Genomic DNA, 12,918 nt, shown 5'->3' on the forward strand with positions numbered 1-12,918 from the left:
ACGTAGCTCTGAAACATCACGTGCATTCTCCTGACGAAGGAGCATGAGGTAGCCTTGAAATGTCACGTGCATTCTCCTGACGAAGGAGCAAGAAGTAGCTCTGAATCATCACATGCATTCTCCTGACGAAGGAGCAAGAAGTAGCTCTGAAAGGTCACATGCGTTCTCCTGACGAAGACACAAGAAGTAGCCTTGAAACGTCACGTGCATTCTCCTGACGAAGGAGCAAGAAGTAGCTCTGAATCATCACATGCATTCTCCTGACGAAGGAGCAAGAAGTAGCTCTGAAACGTCACATGCATACTCCTGACGAAGGCACAAGAAGTAGCTCTGAATCATCACATGCATTCTCCTGACGAAGGAGCAAGAAGTAGCTCTGAATCATCACGTGCATACTCCTGACGAAGGCACAAGAAGTAGCTCTGAAAGGTCACATGCATTCTCCTGACGAAGGCACAAGAAGTAGCTCTGAAACGTCACATGCCTTTTCCTGACGAAGGAGCAAGAAGTAGCTCTGAAACGTCACATGCATTCTCCTGACGAAGGCACAAGAAGTAGCTCTGAAACATCTCATGCATTCTCCTGACGAAGGAGCAAGAAGTAGCTCTGAAGTGTCACGTTTATTCTCCTGACAAAGGAGCATGAAGTAGCTCTGAAGTGTCACGTGCATACTCCTGATGAAGGAGCAAGAAGTAGCTCTGAAGTGTCACGTGCATTCTCCTGACGAAGGAGCAAGAAGTAGCTCTGAAACGTCACGTGCATTCTCCTGACGAAGGAGCAAAAAGGAGCTCTGAAACGTCACGTTTATTCTCCTGACAAAGGAGCATGAAGTAGCTCTGAAACGTCATACAAAGAGTAAAAGAAGTTACTATCCATAAAAATGTGTCATGTATTCATGTTCTCCTAACTTCTAAATGCCTATCAAAGACTTTAATCTGACTGAACTGAAGTCTGTCGCTAGCTAGAGTAGAGCTGCCATTAGTTAGCTTATACCTGTTGTCAGTGAACTTGACTATTCAGTTCAACTGTAGTTGTAGATAAAAAAAAAAGTACTATTGGGTATGTATGTGTCCCTTCTGTGGGCTTACATCTGATGACTTGATGCTTGGAATCAGTAGTCAAAGTCCTAAATGGTGTAAGGTCACTCACCCTTTTCCTTGGTTATGTGCCCCTGATGACCTTGCCCTTGTTTCAGATGTCTGCCTGGATACACCGGCAACCCATTGCAGCCTGGAGACTACTGTCAACTCAGAGGTAAGTCAATCCAGTTGACTTGAAACGGACTTGTTATCACTTCCATAACACAACTTACGGTAACCATGGCTACTTGCATGTTATTATCCTCTGAATTGTATGATAGGCATCACTTAGAAGTTGACGGATGACAAAGTGGACACAATTTATGAATAAAAATGTCTTTATTTACTGTAAAGGCAACGTTTCGGTATAGACCCTTATACCGTTGTCAAGCAATAGATACGGTAGTTATATCCAAACCGAAACGTTGCCTTTACAGCAAATAAGTAAGTCGTAATCCATAAATTGTGTCTACTTTGTATACCTCTCTGATTAGTGAAAATGGTTATTTACCTGTGATACCTGTCTTTGACTGGTAAAAATGGTTGCTTGCCTGTTAATACCTGTCAGTGAATAATAAGAACAGTTACTTACCTGTGATGCCTGTCTCTGATTGATAAGAGTCGTTACCTGTGCTACCTGTCTGTGATAAGAGTGGTTACCTGTGCTACCTGTCTGTGATAAGAGTGGTTACCTGTGCTACCTGTCTGTGATAAGAGTGGTTACCTGTGCTACCTGTCTGTGATAAGAGTGGTTACCTGTGCTACCTGTCTGTGATAAGAGTGATTACCTGTGCTACCTGTCTGTTATAAGAGTGGTTACCTGTGCTACCTGTCTGTGATAAGAGTGGTTACCTGTGCTACCTGTCTGTGATAAGAGTGGTTACCTGTGCTACCTGTCTGTGATAAGAGTGGTTACCTGTGCTACCTGTCTGTGATAAGAGTGGTTACCTGTGCTACCTGTCTGTGATAAGAGTGGTTACCTGTGCTACCTGTCTGTGATAAGAGTGATTACCTGTGCTACCTGTCTGTTATAAGAGTGGTTACCTGTGCTACCTGTCTGTGATAAGAGTGGTTACCTGTGCTACCTGTCTGTGATAAGAGTGGTTACCTGTGCTACCTGTCTGTGATAAGAGTGGTTACCTGTGCTACCTGTCTGTGATAAGAGTGGTTACCTGTGCTACCTGTCTGTGATAAGAGTGGTTACCTGTGCTACCTGTCTGTGATAAGAGTGATTACCTGTGCTACCTGTCTGTGATAAGAGTGGTTACCTGTGCTACCTGTCTGTGATAAGAGTGGTTACCTGTGCTACCTGTCTGTGATAAGAGTGGTTACCTGTGCTACCTGTCTGTAATAAGACTGGTAACTAGTCTGTGCTACCTGTCTGTGATAAGCGTGGTTACCTGTGCTACCTGTCTGTGATAAGAGTGGTTGCCTGTGCTACCTGTCTGTGATAAGAGTGATTACCTGTGCTACCTGTCTGTGATAAGAGTGATTACCTGTGCTACCTGTCTGTGATAAGAGTGGTAACCTGTGCTACCTGTCTGTGATAAACGTGGTTACCTGTGCTACCTGTCTGTGATAAGAGTGGTAACCTGTGCTACCTGTCTGTGATAAGCGTGGTTACCTGTGCTACCTGTCTGTGATAAGAGTGGTAACCTGTGCTACCTGTCTGTGATAAGCGTGGTTACCTGTGCTACCTGTCTGTGATAAGAGTGGTAACCTGTGCTACCTGTCTGTGATAAGCGTGGTTGCCTGTGCTACCTGCATGTGATAAGAGTGGTTACCTGTGCTACCTGTCTGTGATAAGACTGGTAACTAGTCTGTGCTACCTGTCTGTGATAAGAGTGGTTGCCTGTGCTACCTGTCTGTGATAAGAGTGGTAACATGTGTTTCCTGTCTGTGATTACAGGTGTGGACTGCGAGTGTGACCAGAGAGGAACTATCCCCAACACCCAGTGTGACCCCACCACTGACCAGTGTCAGTGCAAGGTGAGAGGCTTCAGTGACCACACCTGTAGGCCATGCTTCCCCCAGAAGAGGCAGGCCCTTCAATCAATGTAGTGTCCAAACCCAACTGGCAGATGGAGCGGGGTCAAGTAGATGCTGAATCTTTGACAGTCATTTAGACACAAATAGCTGTGTAGAGGTCAATGACTTGGTCCCAAGAATTGCAATCAGTCAATAAGTAAATACACAAATTGGCAGATGAACAATAACAAACAAATGCAATACCATTTGTGATTGAATGAATATATACAATCTGGTAAATGTACGTCACGATATGGTCACTATGGCTCCTGGGGCGGTCGGGTAGCCTAGTGGTTAAAGCGTTCACTCGTCACGCCGAAGACCTGGGTTCGATTCCCGACATAGGTACAATGTGTGAAGCCCATTTCTGGTGTCCCCCGCCGTGATATTGTTGGAATATTGCTAAAAGCGGCATAAAACAATACTCACTCACTCACTCACTCACTCACTCACTCACTCACTCACTCACTCACTCACTCACTCACTCACTCACTATGGCTCCTGACAACATTTCCACAGGACAATAAAAGTATGAAGCAAAATCACACGCTGCTCAGACTTTGTGATGGCTGTGCATTGTTTTATTAACTTGATTCCGTAAGTAGGGCTAATCCTTACTTTTTGCCGTTTAATCATAAAACTATGAAACGTGTGACGCCTTGTTCAGCATTTCTATTGGTTAGAAAGTCTAACTCCTTTAGCAAACCATGTGTTTATTTGAAAATTTGTCGGTCTATGACCGGTGACCGACAGCCCTCTGAAACTCAAATTAACAGCCCGTACAGTTCTACAGTTTTGAGGGACTGCCAGTTGATAACCCTGGGGGTTAAAGAAAAACATCAATTTGACCTCCTGTTTCATGAAAACAACAAAACAATGTTTACTGGACATCCTTGATGTCTTGTCAAATGAGTTGTCAATAAAACTAAAATTGTAAATTGAATTTTTTGAAGCCGTGACCAGACAATTATTCTCCAACAAAAAAGAACAAAAGTTGTATCTGAAAATACAGGAATGTTCAAACTGAGACTGATATTTGAAGACTGAAAAAAGATATTGTCATGAAACGGCCTCAAGGTTGGGATCTTGTAACCACCAGGACATGATATGTGAACAAATCCCTCCACACGTCTATTGTTTCTGTTCCAGGCTTACGTTCAGGGTCAGAAATGCAACACCTGTGTGGCCGGCTACTTCTACCTGGATGAGACCAATTCTCAAGGATGTTTGTCCTGCTTCTGTATGGGCGTCACCAACCAGTGTACCAGCTCCGGGTACTACCGGGATGTGGTGAGTCGATCAATACCTTCAGTACATGGTTTATGTTTAACACCGCTTTGAATAGTGTCCCAGTTATATCACAGTCTGTCAACTTAATGTTGGAGCAAATCCCAAAGTGATGCAGGTCTATGATGTTTACCACTTGGGTGAAATCACATGGGTATGGTGCTGACAAACCTAGAAACATAATAAGTGTGAACAGGATTTCAAACCCACAATCATAGGTTTCTGGCATGTCCAAGGGAGGCAACTCTACACAGTGGATTGTGCCCACCTTAGTAACAGAGAAGTGGTGGTTTGCCTGGTGCTATGTGCTAAATCTGACCTTGCATCAAACAGATCCGACCACAGTTTAACACCGATGGCACCCACAACTTTGGTCTGACGAACCGGCGCCTGAGTCGTATGATCAAGGATGGCTTTGAGGTGGATGCCAGCAGGGATCAGATCACCTTCACCAGCTTTGATGGAATCCAGCGAGAACGGGAGAGCTTGTTCTTCCAGCTGCCTCCCCGTTTCCGTGGCAACAAGGTCAGTATAAATCTATTTTCAAATTTAATTTTCAAGATTTTATGTGTTTGTAAGCCACTAGGTTCGTCTAGTTCATGAAAACCTCGGAACATTTTCCATTTCTGAAGAACAATGAGAAAATTCCAGTTGTTGATGAAAACATGAGGACCTGTCTATTCTATGCATTTGGACTTCACAGAATGCATACAATATTATACATGGCTTCAGGTTGACTTGAATGTGATGGTTCAAGTGGTGCAGTGTTTGTGAGTGAGTGAGTAGGGTTTAACGCCGCTTTTAACAGTATTCCAGTTATGTGGGAGGAAAGCCCGAGGTGATGCAGGTCTCAGATGTTTAACACTTCGGTGAAACCCACGAGCACGGGTATGGTGCTGACAAACCTAGTAACATAATCAGTGGGAACCGGGATTCGAACCCACAATCATAGGTTTCTGGCGTGCCCAAGGGACACAACTCTGCACAGTAAATCGTGGTGCTTAAGACGACTGGCCCCCCGTGCCCCCCAGTGTTTGTGAAACTGATAGGGCAGGTATCACCTATTTCGGGCCAGGAGGCTTTTTTCCATTGGTCATTGATGAGGTCCTCCTTGCAAGCACCTGTTGATGGTTGAGAATAATCGTCATGTCATCCTGAATTCTGGTTTACTGGTTTGATGTATATGTATCCATTGCCCCTGCTTCTCAAGGTCATGGGAGCGCATAGTTCTATTAAACTGGCGTTAGTCTGGACGAGTACAAGCAGCCCCACATATGCACGTTGCTGTATGAGTGCAATAATCTTGAAGCAATGTGAAACCCCATTTCACCTGATGTTGATGTGTACAAGTTGTACAATGTTGTACTTGCAGGTCTCATCCTATGGCGGAATGCTCCGCTTCACTATGGAGTATACTATTGATGTGTACAAGTTGTACAATGTTGTACTTGCAGGTCTCATCCTATGGCGGTATGCTCCGCTTCACTATGGAGTATACTATTGATGTGTACAAGTTGTACAATGTTGTACTTGCAGGTCTCATCCTATGGCGGTATGCTCCGCTTCACCCTGGAGTACACTGTGGCCTATGACTCTGGACAAACATACATGGATGTCGACATTGAAATCATCGTAAGTTTCTCATATGTCTGTCCAGTGTTAGAAACTAAACAACATTCAATGTTCAATTTGAAACATGCATGGAAATGCCTAGCTGTAACAAGTAAGTACATATCATTCAGGATTGTTCAACATGGACAGTTTGTTTGTTTGTTTGTTTGTTGTTTAACGCCACACTCAGCAATATTCCAGCTATATGACAGCGGTCTGTAAATAATTGAGTCTGGACCAGACAATCCAGTGATTGACATCATGAGCATTGATCCACTCGACTTTGATACGATGAAATTCATAACCAAGTCAGCGAGTCTTACCACACAATGCCATTAGTCACTTCTTACTAACAACCATGGGTTGCTAACCCAGATCTTCATGGGGGTATCACAAGTGTTTAAATGATCAAATGATCCACATGAACTGTGAGGACATCAAATTGTAAACTTTATTTTTTTCCTGTGATTAATTACCACATATTTCAGAGGATTTACATCACCCTAAGGTGTTTCAAGTTTCAGCAAGACATAAAAACTGTTAAATTTCATTTGCATGATGTGTATTGAACCTGTGTTTATGTTTTGTATTCAAATTGCTTCGTTGGCACCTGTAAAGATCCGGGGTACAATAGGTCTTCAAACACCCATGCTTGTCGTAAAAGGCAACTATGCTTGTCATAAGAGGTGACTAACTGAATCAGGTGGTCAGGTTGATGAATGTCATCGTATCCCAATTTTGTAGATCAATGCTCATGATGTCAATCACTGGATTGTCTGGTCCAAACTCGATTATTTACAGACCGCTGTCATAAAGCTGGTATATTGCTGCTGAGTGCGCCGTTAAACAAGAAATAAACAAAACAAACTTTATTTTTTTTAAAGTTGATTAACCAAAATTTTGGTCAAAAATTCAATGTAGGTGGTCGAAAAAAGTAAATGATAATATAATAATGACAACTTCTTTAGATCAGTATAGATCTTCATATAGATGTCAAGTTTTAACATTATTTGTGTTATTCAGAGCAGTGACAAGCGACTGTACATGATCTTCAACCCATTATTTGTGTTATTCAGAGCAGTGACAAGAGACTGTACATGATCTTCAACCCATTATTTGTGTTATTCAGAGCGGTGACAAGCGACTGTACATGATCTTCAACCCATTATTTGTGTTATTCAGAGCAGTGACAAGAGACTGTACATGATCTTCAACCCATTATTTGTGTTATTCAGAGCGGTGACAAGCGACTGTACATGATCTTCAACCCATTATTTGTGTTATTCAGAGAGCAGTGACAAGCGACTGTACATGATCTTCAACCCATTATTTGTGTTATTCAGAGAGCGGTGACAAGCGACTGTACATGATCTTCAACCCATTATTTGTCTATTCAGAGAGCGGTGACAAGCGACTGTACATGATCTTCAACCCATTATTTGTCTATTCAGAGAGCGGTGACAAGCGACTGTACATGATCTTCAACCCATTATTTGTGTTATTCAGAGCAGTGACAAGAGACTGTACATGATCTTCAACCCATTATTTGTGTTATTCAGAGAGCGGTGACAAGCGACTGTACATGATCTTCAACCCATTATTTGTGTTATTCAGAGCAGTGACAAGCAACTGTACATGATCTTCAACCCATTATTTGTGTTATTCAGAGAGCGGTGACAAGCGACTGTACATGATCTTCAACCCATTATTTGTCTATTCAGAGAGCGGTGACAAGCGACTGTACATGATCTTCAACCCATTATTTGTCTATTCAGAGAGCGGTGACAAGCGACTGTACATGATCTTCAACCCATTATTTGTGTTATTCAGAGCAGTGACAAGCGACTGTACATGATCTTCAACCCATCATTTGTGTTATTCAGAGTGGTGACAAGCGACTGTACATGATCTTCAACCCATTATTTGTGTTATTCAGAGCAGTGACAAGAGACTGTACATGATCTTCAACCCATTATTTGTGTTATTCAGAGCAGTGACAAGAGACTGTACATGATCTTCAACCCATTATTTGTCTATTCAGAGAGCGGTGACAAGCGACTGTACATGATCTTCAACCCATTATTTGTGTTATTCAGAGCAGTGACAAGCGACTGTACATGATCTTCAACCCATCATTTGTGTTATTCAGAGTGGTGACAAGCGACTGTACATGATCTTCAACCCATTATTTGTGTTATTCAGAGAGCGGTGACAAGCGACTGTACATGATCTTCAACCCATTATTTGTCTATTCAGAGAGCGGTGACAAGCGACTGTACATGATCTTCAACCCATTATTTGTGTTATTCAGAGCAGTGACAAGCGACTGTACATGATCTTCAACCCATCATTTGTGTTATTCAGAGTGGTGACAAGCGACTGTACATGATCTTCAACCCATTATTTGTGTTATTCAGAGCAGTGACAAGAGACTGTACATGATCTTCAACCCATTATTTGTGTTATTCAGAGCAGTGACAAGAGACTGTACATGATCTTCAACCCATCATTTGTGTTATTCATAGCGGTGACAAGCGACTGTACATGATCTTCAACCCATTATTTGTGTTATTCAGAGCAGTGACAAGCGACTGTACATGATCTTCAACCCATTATTTGTGTTATTCAGAGAAGTGACAAGCAACTGTACATGATCTTCAACCCATTATTTGTGTTATTCAGAGTGGTGACAAGCGACTGTACATGATCTTCAACCCATTATTTGTGTTATTCAGAGTGGTGACAAGCGACTGTACATGATCTTCAACCCATCTGCCAAACCGGTGACGCCACAGACTTATGAGATTCTACTGCGTGAGGTAAGAAACTGATGCAGCATCAGGTTCAAACTAGAGTAAAAATAACCTGCTGAAATCATGTAGAGGGAAATTAATGGTTTGGATTGACTGAGGTAAATATTGTGCAAGAACAATTCTTTATGTTTGCGCAACACTGAAACTATTTTTAAATCCTGCATGCGACCTATCTAAAACATACTCACATCACAAGAAGGCTCACCATGGTGGCCTGCTGGGTAAAGTGTTTGCTTGTCTTACTGAATGGTTTTGAGGTTTGGTTCCACACATGGCTACAGCTGTTTGCATGGTGTTCCTGCCGTCATGTGACTTGCATGATGTAACAAATCTTGAATGGCACTTAGGAGTGAAACACATGAGGAAGAGAATTTATAGATGTCAATTTCTTTGTTCCCTCATCATAAAGCAGTTTACATCCATAAATTCTCCTCCTCACAGTGTAACAGTAAACGCAAACCCACTACCCAAATACACAAGACAGACACTTGGAGTTAAATGTGTGGATTTCATGTCCAACACATTCTTCTTGAATACATGTTCCCCTTATTCCTTCCATCAGTATACAGGATCAGTCTACTTCTTAAAGTTGTTTTTGGGTAGCAATTTCACATTTACCAACAAAGAATAATAAAACTGTATTCTTCTGAAGTTAACCATGCGTCTCCTGCTTCTTCTCAGTCATCTTTCCGCTCCTTCGATGGGTCGTCCCCAACACGCGACTCCTTCCTCACCATTTTGTCCATGATTGACGGAATCCTCATCCGTGCCACTCACCACACCATCATGGGCACCGCCACCCTGCGAGACATCAGCATGGACATCGCCGTGCCCCGCTCAACTGGACAACGTCTTGCCAGGGAGGTGGAGAGCTGTCAGTGCCCCGAGGGTTACACCGGTCTGTCCTGTGAGGTAAGGCTTCCTGGTGTTCAGTGTAAACAGTCTGACGTTTTAGTTCTGCAGAATCAGTGGTTTGATATCGGCATTTCAACCCAGCCCCCCATCAACCACCCCACCCCCTGCCTCTTACGAATATGTTAGTTATACCTCCTGCCACTTATGAATGATATGTTAGTTATACCCCTGCCACTTATGAATATGTTCGTTATACCCCTGCCTCTTATGAATATGTTAGTTATACCCCCTGCCTCTTATGGATATGTAAGTTATACCAACTGCCACTTATGGATATGTAAGTTATACCTCCTGCCTCTTATGAATATGTTAGGTATACCCCGTGCCTCTTATGAATGATATGTTAGTTATACCTCCTGCCTCTTATGAATATGTTAGTTATACCTCCTGCCTCTTATGAATATGTTAGGTATACCCCGTGCCTCTTATGAATGATATGTAAGTTATACCTCCTGCCTCTTATGAATATGTTAGTTATACCTCCTGCCTCTTATGAATATGTTAGGTATACCCCGTGCCTCTTATGAATGATATGTAAGTTATACCTCCTGCCTCTTATGAATATGTTAGGTATACCCCGTGCCTCTTATGAATGATATGTAAGTTATACCTCCTGCCTCTTATGAATATGTTAGGTATACCCCGTGCCTCTTTTGAATGATATTTTAGTTATATCTCCTGCCTCTTATGAATATGTTAGGTATACCCCCTGCCTCTTATGAATATGTTAGTTATACCCCTGCCTCTTATGAATGATATGTTAGTAAAAAAACCGATGCCTCTTATGAATATGTTAGTAAAAAAACCTGCCTCTTATGAATGATATGTTAGTTACACCCCTGCCTCTTCTGGATATGTTAGTTATACCCCTGGCCTCTTCTTCCAGGAATGTGCTGCTGGCTACTTGCGTGTAGAGGAACCAGGAACTCCACGTGGACGCTGTGTGCGCTGCAACTGTAACGGACACGCCACATCATGTGACACCGACACCGGACGCTGTCTGGTAGGTGCTCTTACATGTCGAAAGTAGATTCTCAAAGCTTAAACATTCTTATAAACATACTCTTGTTAGTGATAAAGTGATTTGACATCACCCATTTCATGAATACTTAAATGAATACCTTATAGCTTCTGTGCACTGAGCAGTTTTCAGTATAGGCCCAGCTAGATGCCGTATGTTGAGACAACTAGTCCAAGTCTATCTTTAAAAAAGACTTTAAATATCTGAATGATTGGCATGTATCAGTAAGCACTCCAAGTGATTGTACTTTTGTGTATATTCTGTTATGCATACAGAAAGAAAGTGATTGTTTCAACATCTAAGAAAATCAATTATCAACGTTGTTGGTCAGTCACCATGCGATGTGTAACACAGTTTATAAAATCATCATGGTTAATTACAGAACTGTAACGTTATTGGTCAGTCACCATGCGATGTGTAACACAGTATATAAAGTCATCATGGTTAATTACAGAACTGTAACGTTATTGGTCAGTCACCTTGCAATGTGAAACACAGTATATAAAGTCATCATGGTTAATTACAGAACTGCAATGACAACACTGAGGGTGACAGATGCGAGAGGTGTGCCTCTGGTTACTATGGTGACCCAACTGTTGGCACTCGCAGCGACTGCAGACCATGTCCCTGCCCTCTCACCATCCCATCCAATCAGTAAGTCGCTACATGTCATGTGACCATCCCATCCAATCAGTAAGTCGCTACATGTCATGTGACCATCCCGTCCAATCAGTAAGAAGCTACATGTCATGTGGCCATCCCATCCAATCAGTAAGTAGCTACATATGTGACCATCCCATCCAATCAGTAAGTAACTACATATCATGTGACCATCCCATCCAATCAGTAAGTAGCTACATGTCATGTGACCATCCCATCCAATCAGTAAGAAGCTACATGTCATGTGACCATCCCATCCAATCAGTAAGTCGCTACATGTCATGTGACCATCCCATCCAATCAGTAATGTCAGTGTATTAAATGTCATAATGTCTCACTGGACATTATTGTAAGCAAACATAGAGGGATGGTATGTGTTAATATGTACTGATAAATCTCCTAGTAAGTAATTATATGTCATGACACTTAATGAAGAATTGTTATTTATCTTTCTTCCTTGGGTGATATGTATACGATCCATCTCACTTTGGTCTCTCCTCCCATATTAGCTGACCATGATATAACTGAAATTCTTCTAACTTGCCTGGAAGCAACTCACTTGTTTATATATTTTCATTCAGCTAGGTCTTATCTCTCATGATGTCATTTTATTCCCAGATTCTCTCGCACATGCTTCTTGGACCCCTCAGACAACCGCGTGACATGTGACCGTTGTCCACCCGGCTATACTGGACGCGACTGTGGCACGTAAGTGAAAAAAACCTCAAAAAACTCCTAATTCTTCAGTCTTTGCTCTGCTATGTGGATAATGAACGAAGGTATGATGGGATAAAATAGGGTAGTATAATATTTCTTGTTTGTTTGCTTATTGTTTTACGCCACCCTCAGCAGTATTCAGTGGAGTAAGTGGCATCATGAGCATCAATCTACACAACTGGGATAGTTTCATACGTTGACATGCATCAACCAAAAACAAGCAAGTCTGACCACCAAATCCCATTAGTTGACTCTTACGACAAAAATGGGTTGCTGAAGACCAATTCTAACCCATATCATTAGGCATTGGTAACATTATATTTCTGTGGAAGTAGAGAAACGTCATGCTCTTTCAAGTGGGCACAGGTGGCCCAGTCATCTGAGGCGCAGCAATTTGCTGTGCAGAGTTGCATCTCTTGGCACACCAGGAACCTGTTTGAGAGTTTGAACTCCAGTTCTAGGTTTGTCTGTGCCAAACCTGTGCTCATGGGTTTCACAAAAAGTGGTAAATGTCTGAGACATGCCATGATATACCCGTAACTGGAATACTGTTCAAAACTCACTCACTTTCACAAAATGATATTGGGAAGATGGGGTAGCCTAGTGGTGAAAGAGTTCGCTCATCACACCGAAGACCCAGTTCAAATCCCAACATGGGAAAAATGTGTGAAGCCCATTTCTGGTGTCCCCCGTTGTGATAGTGGTGGAATATTGCTCAACAACGTAAAAACCATACTCACTCACTCACTGAAAATGATGTTATTATATTGTGCGAGAAGTGTGAATA

General features: G+C 42.3%; 1 protein-coding gene across 26 annotated transcripts in view; it reads left to right on the top strand.

Annotated features, from left to right (window-relative positions):
- The window catches only part of LOC124121099 (basement membrane-specific heparan sulfate proteoglycan core protein-like), a 257,025-nt gene that overhangs the window by 204,102 nt on the left and 40,005 nt on the right, over positions 1–12,918 (top strand). For all 26 annotated transcript variants that reach the window (XM_048382878.1, XM_048382879.1, XM_048382884.1 and 23 more), the window contains 10 exons: positions 1,196–1,254; positions 2,989–3,068; positions 4,257–4,397; positions 4,728–4,919; positions 5,931–6,026; positions 8,741–8,824; positions 9,500–9,730; positions 10,620–10,736; positions 11,281–11,408; positions 12,033–12,122. In XM_048382878.1, the coding sequence (XP_048238835.1) occupies positions 1,196–1,254; positions 2,989–3,068; positions 4,257–4,397; positions 4,728–4,919; positions 5,931–6,026; positions 8,741–8,824; positions 9,500–9,730; positions 10,620–10,736; positions 11,281–11,408; positions 12,033–12,122 (1,218 nt within the window). The remainder of the gene's footprint in view (positions 1–1,195; positions 1,255–2,988; positions 3,069–4,256; positions 4,398–4,727; positions 4,920–5,930; positions 6,027–8,740; positions 8,825–9,499; positions 9,731–10,619; positions 10,737–11,280; positions 11,409–12,032; positions 12,123–12,918) is intronic.

This window comes from Haliotis rufescens, unplaced genomic scaffold (assembly GCF_023055435.1).
Source record: "Haliotis rufescens isolate VD_foot unplaced genomic scaffold, xgHalRufe1.0.p SCAF_42, whole genome shotgun sequence".
Lineage (NCBI taxonomy): Eukaryota > Metazoa > Mollusca > Gastropoda > Lepetellida > Haliotidae > Haliotis > Haliotis rufescens.